At 36.0% G+C, this 19,786-nt stretch overlaps 1 protein-coding gene across 3 annotated transcripts in view; it reads right to left on the bottom strand.

The window, feature by feature from the left end:
• Positions 1 to 19,786, bottom strand: part of AGTPBP1 (ATP/GTP binding carboxypeptidase 1) — a 188,978-nt gene that overhangs the window by 78,061 nt on the left and 91,131 nt on the right. For 2 of the 3 annotated variants that reach the window (XM_082613851.1, XM_082613853.1), the window contains exons 12-13: positions 13,385 to 13,482; positions 8,312 to 8,428 (exon numbers count right to left, since the gene is read on the bottom strand). In XM_082613851.1, the coding sequence (XP_082469977.1) occupies positions 8,312 to 8,428; positions 13,385 to 13,482 (215 nt within the window). The remainder of the gene's footprint in view (positions 1 to 8,311; positions 8,429 to 13,384; positions 13,483 to 19,786) is intronic. The other variant, XM_082613852.1, reaches the window with a different exon arrangement.

Below are 19,786 nucleotides of genomic sequence, written 5' to 3'. Positions count from 1 at the left end.
ACTGTACACCTCGGGATACTACAGTCTTAAGAAGTTGAGGAGATGGAAAATGAAACAATAGGAGATGGAGAAGAAAAAGCTGGGCTGGAAACATGAAAACCAGGAAAGAAAAGTGTCCTGGAAGACAAGTAAAAAAAAGGATGCTGCTGACAGATCAAGTAGCCTTTTCTCTTTTTATACTTTTAGACATTTTTTTGGTCTATGTAAGACTTTATCAAAAAAAAAAAAAAAAAACCTCAATGGATTTAACCTTTATTCTACTGCTGGGCATTAAATCCTTCACAGAATATGGAAGGATTTAAACAAACAAGTAAGATGTATATTTAAGCCATTTCCAAAATTTTGCTATTATAAAGAACTCTGCAATGAACATCCTTTTGCATAAATTTTTTGTTTAGGATAATTTCCCAAGCACTGAAATGGAATTACAGAGCCAGATACTATAATCAATTTTAATGTTTAATACAAATTGTCCAAATGCCTTCCAAAAATACTTATATTAATACTATTCCCAGTAACTGTATATGAGAGTATCTATTTCAACTTTTCTCTTCCTTGACAACATTAGGTACTATAGTTTAAAAAAATTTTTTCTAAAGTGGTAGATAAGAAGTATGGTCTTACCACCACTTTAATTTGCATTTCTTTGACTATTAGAAAAGCAAACAATTTTCCATATATCTATTAACCAGTTTATTTCTTCATAGGTAATATATTTATTCCTGGAATATAGGGATTTTCTTGTTTTGCAGTATAAATTCTCACATTTATTTATATATACACACACATACACAGAGACACATCCCTTAACCTATTTTTGCAACAATTTTTCTGGATTTACAATTCACCTTTTAATTTTGTTTAACTTCTACACACACATTATGTAGTCAAAATTAAGACTCTTTTCTTTTGGGATTCATTCCTTAAATATCCACTGTATAAAAGCCAGGGATTCAAATATAATTCACTTTCGGCCTCTGTACTATATCTAATCCAAGGAGACAAGGAGGCACAAAGGAGGTAATGGGTAAATGTCTCTGCATTAAAAGGGCTGAAGGGAAGAAATCTGCATTTAAAAATCTGTTGTAGGAAACCTGGTGGGCTAGTTATCTACCCCACAGAAACATTTACAACTGTTGGAAAAGATATTAAAATATTTTGGAAGTTCTCTGATGGTCTAGTGGTTAGGATTCAGAGCTTTCACTGCCTTGGCCCAGGGTTCAATCCCTGGTCAGGGAACTGAGATCCTGCAAGCCACACGTCACGGCCAAAAAAAAAAAAAAGATATTAAAACATTTTAAGTATGACAACAAGTGAATAAGAAAGCAAGGGTTAAAAACCAAATAGTAAGTGAAGACAGGATCCCAAAGCTGTAGGACTGAAGCTGGCTTTCACTTGAAAAATGTTTGTTAAAACAGGTGACCTAGGGTATAGGTTTTCCCATCTCAAAAAGTATAAAGAACAGGAGAGTAACTCAGAGCTTGCATAAAGTGGGCAGTCCAACAGAAGATACCCCTCCCATAAAGAGGAACCCCAGAAAACTAAATCTTCAGTATAGAGGCCCTAGAAATACCCCACCACAAAACAAATAATAGCAAGGAAAGTCAACTGTCTCAAACCTTAGCACTTAAGAGGGTGAAGAATAGCACTACTCACAAAATGGTACCAAAAGCCTGCTATCACACCACATGAATTTGCAGCCTGAATTCACATTATCTGGGTGGTCCAAAAATCCTCAATGAGGAATTTAATCTATTACAGTGCTTGTCAAAAGCAACAACAACAAAAACTTCTGGAATTTCCACAAAATTATAAAGAAAATGAGCAGCTCATGGCAAAAAATAAAAAAACTGCAAGAAATTCAGACACTAAAACTATAAGACTAAGGAATGTCTATATTTAATATGTTCAAAGAAATGAAAGACAAGAAACAAGAAGTTAAAGACTGATGAAACATTTTTTTAAACCTTCTAAAAATCAAAAACAAATTTAAATGCCTAATGTATGTTTCTAATGACAGATTAGATGGAGCAAAAATTAGAACTAGGGAACTGGTAGACTGTTCTGATGAAATTACCTAAATGCAGCACAGAGAAACAAAGAGAAGGAAAACATAAAAAAAAGAGTTAAAAGATATGGAAGAGAGTTAGAAAACCTACATTCAATTTGAAATGCCAAAAGAGAAGAGAGAGGGAAAGAGAAAGAGGCAGTATCTGAAGAAGAGAATAAAGAGTTTTTCCAAATCCTATGAGAAAACAACACTCACAGATTCCAAAACACAATGAATCCCAAACAAGACTTAACAATACCTACACTTAACAAACATTTCTGGGAAACTGTAGAGCATTGAAGCTAAAGAAACAATCTTACAAGTCACCAGAAACAATTTCTTATAAAGTGAAAACATACACTCAACCCAGCAATTTCACTTGTAGGTATTTATCCAAGAGAAATGAAGGCATATTTCCTACAAAGCTTTCCTACAAAAAAGCTTTGTACACACATGGTAGTATCAATTGTATTCATGATAGCCTCAAATTGCCAACATTACAATACTCATCAAGAAGTGCATGAATAAAGAAATCGTGGTATATTCATAAAATGAAATATTACTCAGCAATAAGGGAAAAAAAAACACTGATAAATGCAAAACACAGGTGAATCTCAAAAACATACTGAGCAAAAGAAGCCTTACACAAAAAAGTACATACTATACGAGCCCAGTTTTGAGAAATTCCAAAACAGGCAAAATTAACCTGGAGTGACAGCAGGTCAGTAGTTACCTGGGTGAGATGAAGATATTGTCTAAAAAGAAACCCAGGCAGAATTTCTGGGGTGACAGAAACAATTCTATATCTTGACGGGGTTGGTAGCTACACAATTGTATATATCTGTTAAAACTCATTGAACCTAAATATTTGTAATCTATTGCATGTAAATTACACTTAAGTAAAGTTGATTTTTAAAAAGTAGCTAGAGGAAAACAGTGACTAACTTTCAAGAAGTACAAAATAAATACATTTTTGGACCAAAAAAGAGACAGACAGACAGACACTATAAAACATTTCAAGCAGGAGGAAAGCAATTCAGACAGAAAGTCTGAGAAACAAGAAGAAATAAAAAATAAAAAGGTAGTGAAAATGTACGTAAATCTTAAACACAATCTAAGCACAAAGCAGTAGCATCATATGAGTTTTTTTTTTTTAAAGCTAGAGTTAAAATATAAATTCAAAGCATGTAAGTTTTGAAGGTTTGGGAGGTATATATAAAGTATCCTAAGTTTCCTTTTATAATTAAGAAGAGAAAAGAAAGATCCTAATTAACTTCAGAATTTAGTAAATACATATATTTACTATTTTATCAAGAGTAACTAGAGGGCTTCCCTGGTGGCACAGTGGTTAAGAATCCACCTGCCAATGCAGGGGACATGGGTTTGAGCCCTGGTCCAGGAAGATCCCACATGCCACAGAGCAACTAAGTCCGTGCGCCACAACTACTGAGCCTGTGCTCTAGAGCCTGTGAGCCACAACTACTGAGCCCGCATGCCACAACTACTGAAGCCCACATGTCTAGAGCCCATGCTCCACAACGAGAAGCCACCAAAATGAGAAGCCCATGCACTGCAACAAAGAGTAGCCCCCGCTCGCCACGATTAGAGAAAGCCCACGTGCAGCAATGAAGACCCAACACAGCCAAAAATAAAATGAAATAAATAAATTTAAAAAAAAGAGTAACTAGAATTTTTGCATTTATGTCAAACTTACACTTTAAATGAATGCAATTTGTTGCACATAAATTATACCACAAGAAAGTTGAATAAAACTAAAATAATGAGACTGTGTAGTTTTCATATAAATGTGAAAAAACTGAAACGAGGAAAAATAATCCAAACAAAGGCAAGAAAAAGACACAGAGATGAAACAAATGAAAATACAAAATAAGATCTCACAAATCCAAATATATGAATAATTATATGTAAGTGATCTAAACACTCCAGTTAAATAGCAAAGACTCAGACTTGAGTTTTTAAAATCTAACTATATGCTGTTTAAAAGGTAAACAGCTAAGGGTAACAAGAAGTTGGTGAAAAGGTTTTTAAAGATGCCAGGCAAGTAACTAAAATTTATGTAACTACATTAATATTTTTTTTTAAAAACTTTTTGCCTTAAAGGCTTACAAATAAAAACTAACTTCAGGGCTTCCCTGGTGGCGCAGTGGTTGAGAGTCTGCCTGCCGATGCAGGGGATGTGGGTTCGTGCCCTGGTCCGGGAAGATCCCACATGCCGCGGAGCGGCTAGGCCCGTGAGCCATGGCCGCTGAGCCTGCACGTCCAGAGCCTGTGCTCCGCAACGGGAGAGGCCACAACAGTGAGAGGCCCGCGTACAGAAAAAAAAAAAAAAAAAAAAAAGGTGAAAAAAAAAAAAAAAACTAACTTCAATAAAAGGTTCAATCTGAGGGAATTCCCTGGTTGTCCAGTGGTTAAGAATCCACCTTCCAATTCAGGGGACGCAGGTTCAATCCCTGGTCAAGGAACTAAGATCCCACATGCCACTATTGCTGAGCCCGTATGCCTCAACTAGAGAGCCCGCACACTGAAAACTATAGAGCCCACGTGTTCTGGAGCCCGTGCGCCGCAACTAGAGAGAAGCCCGCGCGCCACAATGAAGAGCCCATGCACTGCAAGGAAAGATCCTGCATGCCGCAACTAAGACCCAACGCAGCCAAAAAAAAAAAAAGTTCAATTTGAAAGGAGGAGAAATCAATATACACTTATACAAAATAAATAATAAGCCTCCAAAAATATGTAACAAAAACTGACAGAGCTGCAAAAAGAAACATATTTGCAATCATAATGAGAAATCTTTAACACACTTTTATCAGTAACTTATAACATAGGAATAAAAATCCATAAGGATAGAAAAGAGCTTCTAAACACAATTAACAATCTTGTCCTATTAGGCAAATATACAACCATGACTAACTGCAGCAGAGTTCTTTCCAAAGACATGAGAAATAATAACAAAAATTGACCATATTCAAAGTTATAAGCCTCAAAAATTTCAGAAGATTATAATCATAAAGGATATGGGCTCTCATCCTACTACAATATGCTAGAAGTCAATAAAAAGACAAACAGAAAATTGGAAATTAAAAAGCCAATCTGACATTACCAATGAATCAAAGGAAAAAATCATAATGGAAAAAAAGTTTCAAAACAAAGAAAATGAAAGTACTAAATTTCAAAACCTGTGTGATGCAACTAAAACAGTAGAGGGAAATTTATAGCCTCAAAATGTAAATATTAGAAGAGAAGCTGAAAATTACTGGACATCTATCTTAAGATGATATTAAAAAGAGAGAGAGAGAGAATGAAAGCAGGAAATATCAAGACATGGCACTGTAAGCATATCATTTAGAAATATGGGGATTAACTTCAAAAACATACGGAAAGGTGATTGTAGGAAACAGCAGATAGGAAGGAGACTACAGTTTTTCCTGATTAGACTATGTAAAACTATTTGCTCTTTAAACTTTGTCCATGCATAACTTTAATAAAAATTTAAAACCAAATTAAAAAGAGAGGAAAGAGGGGCTTCCCTGGTGGCACAGTGGTTGGGAGTCCGCCTGCCGATGCGGGGGACACGGGTTCGTGCCCCGGTCTGGGAGGATCCCACATACTGCGGGGCGGCTGGGCCCGTGAGCCATGGCCACTGAACCTGCGCGTCCGGAGCCTGTGCTCCGCAGCAGGAGAGGCCATAGCAGTGAGAGGCCCACGTATCACACACAAAAAAAAGAGGGGAAGGAAATAAACATAACAAAAGTCCATATGGTAAATGTCATCATGCTACCATAGATGTATGAAAACAGAGCTGTGAAAATGCAGGATTTTGACACTTCTAATATTCTGCTATCAAGAAACAAAAGAAAATAAAACTATACTTGTCACTACAAATAAATAATCATAGCTTTAAAAGCATGCGTAAGGTCCCCTTAAAAAAGTCTGTTGCTAACTACTTTAATAATTCTTTATGTGGACTTCAAATGCACTCATTCTGCCTCCGTCAGGCCATTGAATAGTAGCTTTAACACATCTGGAAACAAAGTGGGTGGTGTTCAGGTAAAAACAAACACATCAAGTAATTTTAAGCTTCAGTGGTTGCTGTTGAAAGTGACATGCAAATCCAAGTGGAAAAAGTCATAATCAAAATTAATTCCATTTCTGATTAATATCTCATGATCTGCCATCTCATATCATTGTATCATTTGATACAATGATAGCTGAAAAAAATTCTTTCAAACACTTCCTATTTAGAGCCAACCAAATATTTTTAATTCTCAAAAAAACATCACTTAAATATCTCTGCCTATACATAGTTCCAACACACACTTAAAAAATTAGAGACTAAAGTGTTTGAACAGTGCGTTCCTCTGAAACTGAAAAATGAGAGAGTGCCAACACAATTACTTTAGAATGATTTTCCAATTACGTACATAGAAGAAAATGTGCTATTTCCTGCAATATATACTATATACATAGAGCTAACTATTCTACTTTAAGCTTTAAAAATATGGCCTTAATAAATATGTACTATCTGAAATACTGGAAATAACTTCTTTTGCTTAAACACAGTAAAAAGGGGTAACTCACTTGGGAAGAATCCTCAGAGCTCTTAACACTCAGACACACCTGTCTTTACCATCTGACCCTGGTCACACCAAGTCAGGCCAAAAGTAGGAGTCTGTTCTAGGAGCAGCCAAACTAAAGGACAAGTTGGCCAGCTCTTCAAAGGTGCCAAGCAGGAAACCATCACGGGTGGCCTATTCTGGTTGTTGAACTAATAGGCAAACGTACAAGTACTCATCAACATAGTCTACAAGAAAAGAACTGGCTTGTGAAATAATGAGAATCAAAATCCTGACCTTAACACCTATTAAAAAACTAGTCATCTCTATTCCCACATCAAAACTCCTACAGTTTTTACTCACATTATATAATTCTTATATGTATACAAATAGAGAAGAAAATAGGTCATTTCTTCACAGAATAATCAATTCCTTCCCCAAACCCCTTCCACAATATATTTTTTCTGCTTTAAATTGGCAGTATTTGTTATTTCTGGGGTTTTATTTTAAAGTGGTTCTTAGTTGGGCACAAAAGTGTGAAAAGAGCAGCCAGATACTTCCGGTAGGTGGCATGAAAGAAAATCACCCTGTATCCTTTCCCAAATGCCTCTTCTTGTCTTCTTCTTTTTCTTTGACAAATAACCTCTCCTTCATTCCTGCCCTCTTTCTACTACCCCTGATTTCAACGTACCTTCCAACATACCCCAAATCTATGGGGAGTACTAAGACACTGGGGGAGGGGGAGAGGGAGCAACTTGCTGCTGCTTCTATTGCATCCAAAAGCTCATTAGTTCCCAAAGAGAAACCTGAATAATTAGAACTGTGAAATGTAAACATTAGCTAGCAAGTATTTCTCTGTTTTTATTTCTCACATATAGCTTCACATTTAAGTCTTTTTCTTTGAGCAACCAGGAATTAAGTGTGTGAAACTTGGCAGGGCAGGGGGGAGAGGGGAAGGGGGGCGGTTTGCAGCAAGAGCTAAATAAATCTAAGATTATCAGTTCAAACCCTTTATTTTACAGTTTAAGATTCTGGGCAGTTTCAGGGACTTACTCAAGAACCCACCACAAGTGAGTAGCAGAGTGAGCGTAAGAAACTATATTTACTACTAGCCATCAGTTCAATCAGCTTTACTTGCTGTGCAATCCAAGCTGAATACTATATTCTAGTAAATAAATGAGGGTAAGAAATGTTAACAAGAAGTCACTGTCCTTATGAAGCAACTTAGATTCAAAGACTTCCAGTTGTCCTCTTTCCCCGACCTTCCATGCTTATATGGTGACTATCAGGAAAAACAATTCAACGAGCATAGACTATGTTTTTAATTAAGCATTTTCTCAGCTCTCATCTCCCCTCAGTTGAAAGCAACTGATAAAAATAAGGCTTTAACATAAGATTCTGAAATGCCATTTTAAAGATTACTTTTAAAAAGAATAAAAAACGATGTCAATTAACTTGATAAACAAAAGTGATTAAAAAATTTAAAAGCTAGTCCAAAAATTAAATGGCTTAGTCCCCTCGTTTTTACCGACAGCAATTTGTAGCTCAGAATGCTGAAATAACTGTCCAATGTCACTCAGAAAAGCAACACTACTTTCATTTTTTAGAAGTGAAAACAGTGATGATAGGTCTAAGAAAAAAAGAACTTTTTCTTAAAATTAGTTAAGATGCTGAATTTTCTGTATACCTGAAAATCATCAACGAGCTCAGGGAAAAGGTGTTCATACATTTTAAGTTCTTCTATTGTTCGTCCTGGTTCTTGCTGGGGTTTTAGTTTGTTAATATCTGTTTCAATATCATCATTCTGAAATAATAAAAATGGTATGTCACCAATTAAGAAAAATGAAAACTTACAAAATACATTTCAGATTTAAAGCTTTCCAAATTATTAATTACATGTACATAGAGAATAATCACTGCAGAAAGGTTGTATTAATTTAATTGTAAATTAAAATTTGCTTACATTTTTTGATTGTTGTGTTATTGTTATTTTGATTGTTATGTTGTGTTTTCTTTTTATCAAAGATTATCCTAACATAGCATGGTATGTAGGCTCCTCAAGATAGAAAAACTAGAGATCGAAACTAAACTATGTTCCCCCCCAATCTCCCCAACTGCCATCGTTTTGCTCAGATTAAAGGGCAGTAAACTAAATTGAAAAACGTAAGTATATGATGGTGGTGGTGATAATCAAAATAACTAACTTTTATAGAGCAATGAAAATATGTGACGGACTATGCTAAGGATTTTACATAATGATCTAATTTAATCTGCATAAGAATACTATGAAGCAGATAGTATCATGACCTCCATTTAATTAAAGAGGAAACTGAGGTACAGAGAGGTTAAGTGGCTTGCAAAGAGAGGAGCCAGCATGTGAAATCACTAATCAGTGATTTCAAAGAATACACTGTTAGTCAATATAACGCACTGCCTCAAGAGCGACTAATGGTTATCACGCACCCTTAGAAAAGCTCATTACTACCATTCACTCTGTTTTTCAGGGAAAAAAAACAATGAGGAGTGGAACAACAGCCAAAAATGATTTCCATGTCCCTTCAGGAAAAAAAGAGGGTAAATGTAAAGAAATATGACCTCGGAGGAATAGGATATTTATCCAGGATTAATTTGATCTGTGTGTGTACAAAGAGCTAATGTACATCATGATGGAAAGACAAGTGTGAGTTACCAAGCTATTTTCTAGGACCCTCAACAACTCTGGCCTTACACAAATACAAATCCATCATTACCTTCACTGATGGCTAAAGAGAGATAATAAGACCACTTATTAATTTTCAATTGGTATTCATCTTCAATTTTATATTTATCTTACTATCAGAGTACTTATTTTTCAGACTTAAATTCATTCTATGTGTCAATCCTTAAAATGCTTTATATACATGTACCTGATTATATTTATATATTGTCATATTAACACATAATTTAAAAAAGAACAATATACTATATATTTCTCATATTTCATATTCAGGAATTTAGCTATTATTTCTTTAGCCAATAAAAAGATTTTCCCCATTGCCATAAATAATAAAGACTGGTTTTATTTAAAGTGTATCATATTAATTACTGTATCATAATTGTGTAATTATTATTACATGAATATATAATTTCACATATCCTTAAATTATACATTGATGAACCAAAAAAATGTAACTTTCTTGATAGCATCTATTAAAGTAGATAATACTTTCAAAATAATAAAAAAATTTTTAAAGGTATTCCTTACTCTAAACATACTAGTAGTTCAATATTCATTATTATTTTATGAAGATATAGCTTTTTACAAAGTAGCTATTTTAAAAATTTTAAAAAAATTTCCTGTAAAACAGGCACAGTGAGGAAAGAAAACTATACTTTGAGAGGCCAATAGCAAGAAATTTTGTGTTTTGGTTTGGGGAAAAACAAAGATAAAGAGCTCCTGACACACTCAGAAGAAATAAACCTCCTACTACTCCTTAAAGTTCTTCTAAAATTAAGGAGAAAAAAAAAGAATACATTGAAGCTTATATACTGACAAGTCCTGGCAATCTGGAGACGACTCTTCTACAACAGAACCTCCAGGTTTCTATAAATGCTCCAAACTCTGAAAAATCTGGGGCAAAGAGAATTGAATCACTATGGTGAGGAAAAAACAGTCTCTATGACTACAGTCACATTAGAACACAGATATTATACCCACTACAATGTAGCAGGTTCACCTAAAGCATGAAAAAAGTGATGTGATTTAGATAAAAAGGAAAAACTAAGGAAAGTCCAAATGTAACAGACAACGTGAGTAAGAAGCAGAGAGTGGTAAAGAAGAAAAATAAGATAACACAGCTCAGCAGTGTCAAAGAGCCAACAATTCTGTAGCCCTTGAAAAAAAGTAATATTTAGCAGAGCAGAGTGGTAAAGAAAGCAAACATTCACACTGGAATGCTTTATTCTGCATCTTGGTCCCACCTCTTATCAGCTACACCGATAACCTTTCTGTACCTTTGGTTTCTAATTATCAGCCCTGTAAAGCAGAGGTAATAATACCACATACCTTATAGGATTACTATCAGGACTTAATGGTTACTACAGGCATACCTCGGAAATATCTCAGCTTCAATTCCAGGCCACCACAATAAAACAAATGTCGCAATAAAGAGAGTCAGACGAATTTTTGTTTTCCCAATACATACAAAAGTTATGTTTATACTATACTGTGGTCTATTAAGTGTTCAATACATTGTCTAAAAAAACAATGTAAATACCTTAATTAAAAAATACTTCATTGCTAAACACTTACAATAGTAACATCAAAGATCACTGATCACAGATCACCATAACAAATATATTAATAATGAAAAAGTTTGAAATATTGTGAGAATTACCAATGTGACACAGAGACATGAAGTGAGCCAATGCTGTTGGAAAAATGGCACCAACAGACTTGTTCCACACAGGGCTGCCACAAACCTTCTTCAATTTGTTAAAAACACAGTATCTGCTAAGCTCAATAAAAGGAAGTGCAATAAAACAAGGTATGCCTGTATATGTAAAGTGCATGGACTAGCACAGGATTAACTGTTCAATAAATTCAATCTATTATTTTTTCTTATTATTATAACTGCTGTGTTAAGGTAAAATGGGGAAAATGTGAGCAATCTCGAATACCCCAGTGAATAATGCTGCCAATAACTGTATATTTTATAGATGTGACTGTCAAAAAAGGCAAAGAAATATGTGGAAATGTTCTAAATTAAAGGAGACTTAATAGACATGACAATTAAATGCAATACCTGATGCTAGATCCTATACTGGAGAAAGAAAAAAAAAATGTTTTAAAAGGGATTATTAGATCAGCTGACAAAATGGAATGTGGATGGTAGATTAGATAAAAATGATATATCGCTATAAATGTATTAAGTTGGTAATTGTATTGTGGTTATGTAACAGAATACAGTCAGTCCTCCGTATCCACAGGTTCCCATTCCTCAGATCCAACGAACCATGGATTGAAAATATTAAAAAAACAAAACTCCAACAAGTAAAACATGAATTTGCAGCACTCCAGCAACTATATACACAGCATTTACTTTGTACTTACAACTATTTACATAGCATTTACATTGTATTAGGTATTATAAGTAATCTAGAGATGACAAAGTATATGGGAGGATGTGTATAGGTTACATGCAAATACTATGTCATTTCATATAAGGAACTTGAGCATCTGTGGATTTTGGTATCTGAGGTGGGTCCTGGAACCAATTCCCCCTAGGACACTGAGAGATTACTATATCACTGTCCTTAGAGGAAATATACACTAATTTATTTAGGGGTAAATGACCATAATACATAATATACAAAACTTATCCCCATACGATTTTTTAAAAAATTTTAAATATGTATTCATGCATACACACTGACAATTTCCAAGCAGAAAAATTAGAATCACTGTTATAAATTCCTATTGAGTTCTATTTCCCTGCCAATCTCCATCTTTACATCTGTATCAGTCACAACAGATTTTTTTTTTTTTTCGGTACGCGGGGCTCTCACTATTGTGGCCTCTCCCGTTGCAGAGCCCAGGCTCTGGACGCACAGGCTCAGCGGCCATGGCTCACGGGCCCAGCTGCTCCGCGGCATGTGGGATCTTCCCAGACCGGGACACGAACCCGTGTCCCCTGAATCGACAGGTGGACTCTCAACCACAGCGCCACCAGGGAAGCCCACAACAGATAATTTTAATGAGGACCCTGAGCCATGAAGAATAAATTACACTCAACATACTTTGTTTTTAATACACATGGAAACATACATAAAAGAAAGGTTTCCATCGAAATACAAAACTTTAAATTATAAACTTAATATTAATCTAGGAAATTTTACTATCTCTAAACACTCACTTCCCAAAGAATCCAAACAGTTGATTTTAATATACCTCCTGTTACCTAAGGAACACTTTATATGCAGAATATAAACTCTTCTAACTTGGATCCTACCAGTTCTTTCACCATATCAAGTCCAGAACCACCAATACAGTTACCCCAGATTTTTTGCCTTGAACACCAGAGCCTGCACTGTTTTTCGTCTTTGTAGCTTCTTGAGGCCAGGATGCATGCCATCACGTTGTCTAGACTGGCTACCATGACAATTTCGCCAAAGCTTGCCTTGGTGATCACATCTGGTGATAATAAAACTGGTTCTACATCTGCTATTAAGATAGAAATGTCCTTCCAGTATCTTAGATTCTATTTCCAGAGAGAGTCAAATACTCAGTGTACCCCAACTTTGATGTAGCATTTCAAGACAAAAAGGCCCAAGCAGACAAGAGTCAAATGAACCCCCTGTGCCCCAAAAGGCATTAAGCTAAACAGTTGAAAAATAGGAGTTAAGATGTTTTTCTGCAGATACTAAAATGGCCCCCTCTACCACTTAACAAAGCAAAACGGGTTGCCACCTAAGAGCCTCAAAAAACACTTTCCTTCAACCTTAGATTTCCTTAGACTTTAAAATCTAAGTCAGAAAGGTTAGATAAAATCTTCCTTGTCAGAGACAGTGAAAATAACTTCTTTTAAGGCCCTTTTCAGACTAATGTATTCAAAGCAACATTATTTTCCTTTCAATAGCTTAGTGTCCATAGTCATCCATGATAAAATGATGTGGACAAAACAAATTAATCTACTGTTAGCTATACATATCTACCCAATCTTTGTCCTACACCTGTGAATACAATTTATAAAGTTGACTAAACACAGAAATTTATACCAACCTTAAAATTTTTATCTAGGTCATCTTCATTTTCGGTTTCATTTTCAGCTTCTAAATCAATATCATCGTTGTCATCACTTTCATCTACTACGTCATCCACTGTGATACAAAATGTGCTATAAGTAGGTCAGAGGTAAGCATTCTATAACATGCACATCCAAAAGTAGAATGTTATATATATATATATGTATATAACACTGGTATTTCAATCACTAATGGAAAAGTAAATGAAATTTCCTTATAAAAAATGTCTCTAAGGTTGTTCCAGGTGTTGAAAAACCTATGAGATGAAGTGAAAGTACTTCAAAATTTGGAAAAGCACTCTAAAAATGTATGAGCTTTTTCACTAATGTTATCAAGTTCTAAAAAATTAATAATGTCTTACGTTGCAACAGCCTGAATGAAACACCTCGTTTCCTGTTTATGATAAATTTCAATAACTCTTGTCATCCATTTACAATTCACTCCCCATTTATTTCTTTCACTGACTGCCATGTACCATGCACCGTGTTGTGTGCAGGGAATTTTTTAAAAGATGTGTAAATATAGTCCCTGCCTCAGGGACCTTATGAAGTTAAAGAGAGAAAGAGCAAAAAATAATTATAATACAAAAGGTCTACACTAATGAAGGCATATACTTAAAAATGCCATGGGAATGGAATAATAAATGCAAACTGCCTGGGGCCAAGGTTATTAGTGATCACTTCACAAAACAGGTAATAATTAAGCAGTATCTTGGAGAAAAATATAGCAGCTTTCTGGGTGAACATAAGAGTGTGTGAGTGTGGCTTTTAAGAAGAAGAAATGATAATGTGAAAATATAGAATTTAAATTATATATTTGGAAAATAAGTTAATAGTGACTTAACTTGTATGCTTGAGAAAGTACTAGGAGAAGCAAATAAGAATGAGAAAATGAAGGGTATGATAGGCCAATTAGTTTAGATTGTCATCCGATGGAAGATAAGCACTGGGGATTTTAAAGAGGAGAGTGATTTAACTTACATTTTTCAAAAGATCACTCTGGCAGGTATGAGAAAGGGAGCATATATATGGAGGGGGACCAATTAACAGAAGAAAAGACAATAACTGTCTGGACCAATATAGCAGTAATGGGGATGAAGAATGAATATGCATTAGAGAAAAACCCAGGAAACAGAATGCAAAAGGACATGAGGACCATAGACGTGGGGGACACAAGGAAAGAAGAGTAAAGGAGTATTCTGAGAGTACTCAGGTAAGCAAATGAGTGCATTAAAACAAAGTAGAGAATATTTTTAAAGGACATTTTTCTAAAGTTTGTTTTTATTTTTTGACTCTATTGAGGAATAATTGACAATATAACTGTATATATTGAAAGTGTAAAATGTGATGATATATGGTAAAATGGTAAATCATGGTAAAATGTATATATTGAAAGTGTAAAATGTGATGATATATGGTAAAATGGTAAATCATGGTAAAATGATTATCAAGATGGAGATAATTAATACGTCCATCACCTCACATGGTTAACACTGTTAACACTTTGTGTATGTGTGTGTGCGTGTGCATGTGGTGAGAATACTTAAGACTTACTCTCAGAAACTCAATACACAATGCCGTACTATTAACTATAGTCACCATGTTGTACATTAGATCCTCAGAACTTAATCTTCTTAAAACTGAAAATGTATACCCTTTGACCTTATTACCCCATTTACCATTCTCCCAGCCCTTGGAATCCAACTTTCTATTCTGTTTCTATGAAATCGGTTTTCTTTTTTTTATTCAACGATTCCACATATAAGTGATACCATACAGTATTTGTCTTCCTCTGCCTTGCACATTTCACTTAGCATAAATGCCTACCAGATTCATCCATGTATCCATGTTGTTGAAAATGGCAGCATTTCCTTTTTTTAATTGGCTGAATAATATTTGTATATATGATATATGTACATCCTATATATGAATCACTTTTCCTTATCCATTCATTCATGGAAAGACATTAAGGTTGTTTACAAATGTTGGCTGTTGTAAATAATGCTGGACTAAACATGGGTATACAGATATCTCTTTAAGATAATGACTGATTCCTTTGGGTATATACCCAGGAGTGGGTTTGCTGGTATGGTAGTTCTATTTTTAATTTTTTGAGGAATCTCCATGTCCTATTCCATATTAGCTGTACCATGTTACATTCCCACCAACAGTGTATAAGGGTTCTGTTTTCTCCAAATCCTCACTATTTGCTCTCTCTTCTTTTTTATAATAGCCATTCTAAGAAGTGTGAGGTAATATCTCTTTGTGGTTTTCATTTGCATTTCCCTGATTATTGATGTAAGGCACCTTTTCATTATCTACTGGCCATTTGTACATAATTCTTTGGGAAAATGTCTATTCAAGTCCTTTGCCCATTTTTAATTGAACTTCTTTTGTACTATTCGGCTATGTGAGTTCTTTGTATTTTTTTGATATTAAACCCTTATTAGATATATGGTTTGCAATTATCTTTTCCCATTCTGTAGGTTGCCTTTTCAATATATTGTCTCCTTTGCTCTGCAGAATCTTTTTAGTTTGTTGTAGTCCCACTCATTTATTTTAGCTTCTGTTGCCTGTGCTTTTGTTATCTTACCTGAGAAATCACTGCTAAGACAAATGTCAAGGATCTTTTCCCTTAAGTTTTCTTCTAGGAGTTTTATAGTTTCAGGCCTTATATGTAAAGTCTTTTATCCATTTCAAGTCAATTTTTGAGAATGGTGTAAGACAGGGGTCCAGTTTCATTCTTTTGTGGATACCTAGTTTTCCCAATACCATTTATTAGAGACTGTCCTTTCCCCATTGTGTGTTCTTGACACCCTTATCAAAAACTAGTTGACCATAATATGTTTGGGTTTATGACTGGGCTCTCTAATTTGTTTCACTGGTCTATGTGCCCTGCTTTATTTGAGTGCCATACTATTTTGATTACCATAGCTTCATAATAGCTTGAAATCAGGAGGTGTGATGCCTCCAGCTTTCTCCTTCTTTCTCAAGATTGCTTTGGCTATCTGGGGTCTTTTGTGGTTCCATACAAATTTTAGGATAGTTTTTGTATTTCTGTGAAAAATGACACTGGAATTTTGATAGGGATTGCATTGATTCTGAAGATCACTTTGGTCAGCATGAACATTTTCATATTAATTCTTCCAATTATAGAATACAGGATATCTTTCAATTTTTTTGTGTGTCTTCAATAACTTTTAACAACGTCTTATTGATCAGTGTACAGGTCTTTCAATTCCTTGGTAAAACTTATTTGTAAGTACTTTATTGTTTTTGATGCTATTGTAAATGGGATTGCTTTCTTAATTTCTCTTTCAGATAGTTCATTATTAGTGTGTAGAAATGCAACTGATGGTTTGTATATTAACTTTGTGTCCTGTACCTTTACTGAATTCATTTACTAGTTCTAACAGTTTTTTGGTGGAGATGTTACAGCTTTCTATATATAAGATAATGTCATCTGCAAACAGAGATGACTTCATTTCTTCCTTTCTGACTTGGATTTATTTTCTTTCTTTTTTCTAGCCTAATTGCTATAATTAGGATATCTAGTACTATGCTGAGTAAAAATGGTGAGAGTGGGCATTCAGCTTTTGTTTTTCTGTTGAACTCTTTATCTCTCATTTCTGAAGGACAACTTTGATGGGTAAAGTTTTTTTTAATTAATTTATTTATTTTTGGCTGTGTTGGGTCTCCATTGCTGCACGTGGGCTTTCTCTAGTTGCAGCAAGCAGGGGCTACTCTTCATTGCGGTGAGCAGGCTTCTCATTGCGGTGGCTTCTCCTGTTGCAGAGCATGGGCTCTAGGTGCACGGGCTTCAGCAGTTGTGGCACGTGGGCTCAGTAGCTGTGGCTCACAGGCTTAGTTGCTCTGCGGCATGTGGGATCTTCCCAGACCAGGGCTTGAACCCGTGTCCCCTGCATTAGCAGGTGGATTCTTAACCACTGAACCACCAGAAAGTCCCAGGTAAAGTGTTTTTGATTGACAGTTTTTTTCTTCAAGCAATTTGAATATATCATCCCACTCTCTCCTGGCCTGCAAGGCTTCTGCTGAGAAATCTACTAATAGGCTTATCAGTATTACCAGATAGGTAACAAGATTTTTCTCTAGTTGCTTTCAAAATCCTCCCTTTGCCTTAAGAGCCTGATGAAAATGTCTTGGTGAAGATCTCTTAGGGATGAATCTATTTGCAGATCTCTGAGCTTGTGCACCTACATAGCCATATCTTCACCAGATTTGGTAAGTTTTCAGCCACTATGTCTTTAAATAAGTTTTCTGTCCCTTTCTCTCTTCTTCTTCTTCTGAGATTCCCATTACACAGATGTTGTTTCACTTAATCGTGTTCCACTATTCACATAGGCCTTCTTCACTCTTTCTTTCTGATTTCTTTTTCTCCTCTGACCTTATAATATCATGAGATCTGTCTTCGAGTTCACAGATTCTTTCTTTTGCTTGATTGAGCCTGATACTGAAGTTCTCTATTGCATTATTCATTGTATTCTTCAGGTCCAGAATTTGGTTCTTTTTATGATTTCTTTCTCTTCATTGAACTTCTCAATTTGTTCATGTATTGTTTTCCTAAGTTCACTGAATTGCTTCTGTCTTCTCTTGAAGTATCTGAGCTTCTTTACTTTGAATTCTTTTTCAGATAACTCACAGACCTCCATTTCTTTAAGTTCAGTTACTGAAAAGTTACTGTGTTCCTTTGGCAGTGTCATGTTTCCTTGCTTTTCCAGGTTTCTGAAGGTTTTGTATTGATGTCTGCACATCTGAGGGTGCAGTCAACTCTTCCAGCCTTTTTGGACTGGCTTGGGTAGGGAAAGACTTTCACCTGAAGGTGACTGTAAGAGCACCAGCTGGGTAGCATGCAGCAACTTTGCTTCCTGGGAAGGCACAGTGATGGCATCTTTATGCAGCTCCATCAGTTGAGGTCAACATCAGCACTGACTGTAGGGGTCTTCTGTGGCCTATACTATGGAGGTCCTCAGGTAGCAGTGGTGGCTAGGGCTATTGGGATCCTCAGGGGCAAAGGCTGCTAGGGTCTTCTTGTACTCCTCTTTTCTGCCTATACGAGGAAGTTCTAGCTAAGGGGATCCCCCTTGGCACCTGATCTGGTATGCTGGATCTCACAGCAGTAACAGAGCCAGCCAGGGTCCTACAATCAGGTGCATGTGGAACCACCATAAAGCCTGAGTCCTTGGGCACTGGTACACTTGCTGTGGCAGTGGCATTGGTGTCTAAGGTGCGAGAATGTGCATATCTCTCATGAAAATGAGGTCTGGAACTCTGGGGCTCACTGTAGTGAGTCCAGCTGAGGGGAGATGCAGCAGCTATATGATCCCACAGCAAGAGCTCCATCCCCAAGGAACAAATGCAAGAGGCAGGACTCCAGGCAGCTCCGTCAGCTGAAAGCAACTTTGGTGAAGACTTGGGAAGCCTCGGAAACAAAGGCTATAAACATCCACAGCAAAAAGGCTCACCAGGATTCTTCTGCTGTCCTTTTCTCCATGGGGTAAAACTCTACTGAGGGGAACTCTCTGGTACCAAGCTGCTCTGGACTGGGGGATGGGGTGATGGAGCTAAAATGCTTCCTGTACTTTTCTATGTGGCCATCCTCAGGTTTTGAGTTCTGCATGGTTTCTGATGCTTCTTCATTGAAGTTCAGAGCTATCCCTGAAATATTTTCATCAGTTTGTAGTTGGTTATTTATTGTTTTTGCTGCATTTGCAGGGGAGACGAGTGTTGGGACCTCCTACCCCTCCATCTTGCTGATGTAACCTTCTTTAAACTCTTTTATACTTCCATTTCCAATGTGATTTATTATAGCAAAGATTATAAATTCCTCCCACCCAAGTATTTGTTCTCCTCTCCTTCATTTCAGTAACAGAACCTCTGAGTTTTAGCTAGAGGTTATAGATGCCAGCCTCCCTCACAGTAGTTACAGCCATATGACTAATTTTTGGCCAACAGTATGTGAGGCAAAGTTGTAAATACAAACTCCAGGTCCCATCCTTTAAAAAGAAAATTGCCCTCTCCATTTTCTTCCATTACCATTTTCCACATGCACATGAGGAAACCACCATAGGAGATGATGAAAACAAAAAGAATCTTTTTCCTTTGATGACCTGGTGGACAGAGGCCTACTGTCCAGGATCACCTACCCATCTTCTGGATGGGTATGTGAGAGAAAAAAAAACATTTATCTCATGGCAGTGTAGCAAATAGGCTCTGGAGACAGAATACCTAATTCAAAACCTGGCTCCTTGAGTTACTAACTACTTGATCTTGAGCAAGTTACATAAGTTATTTGTGTCTCAGTTTCCTCATCTATAAAATGGAGATACCCACACATACTGTTCTTGGGAGACTTAAAGGAG

Source organism: Mesoplodon mirus (assembly GCF_964341445.2).
Source record: "Mesoplodon mirus genome assembly, chromosome: 1".
Lineage (NCBI taxonomy): Eukaryota > Metazoa > Chordata > Mammalia > Artiodactyla > Ziphiidae > Mesoplodon > Mesoplodon mirus.
The sequence above is the reverse complement of the archived record's forward strand: the minus strand, read 5'-3'. Positions and strand labels throughout refer to the sequence as shown.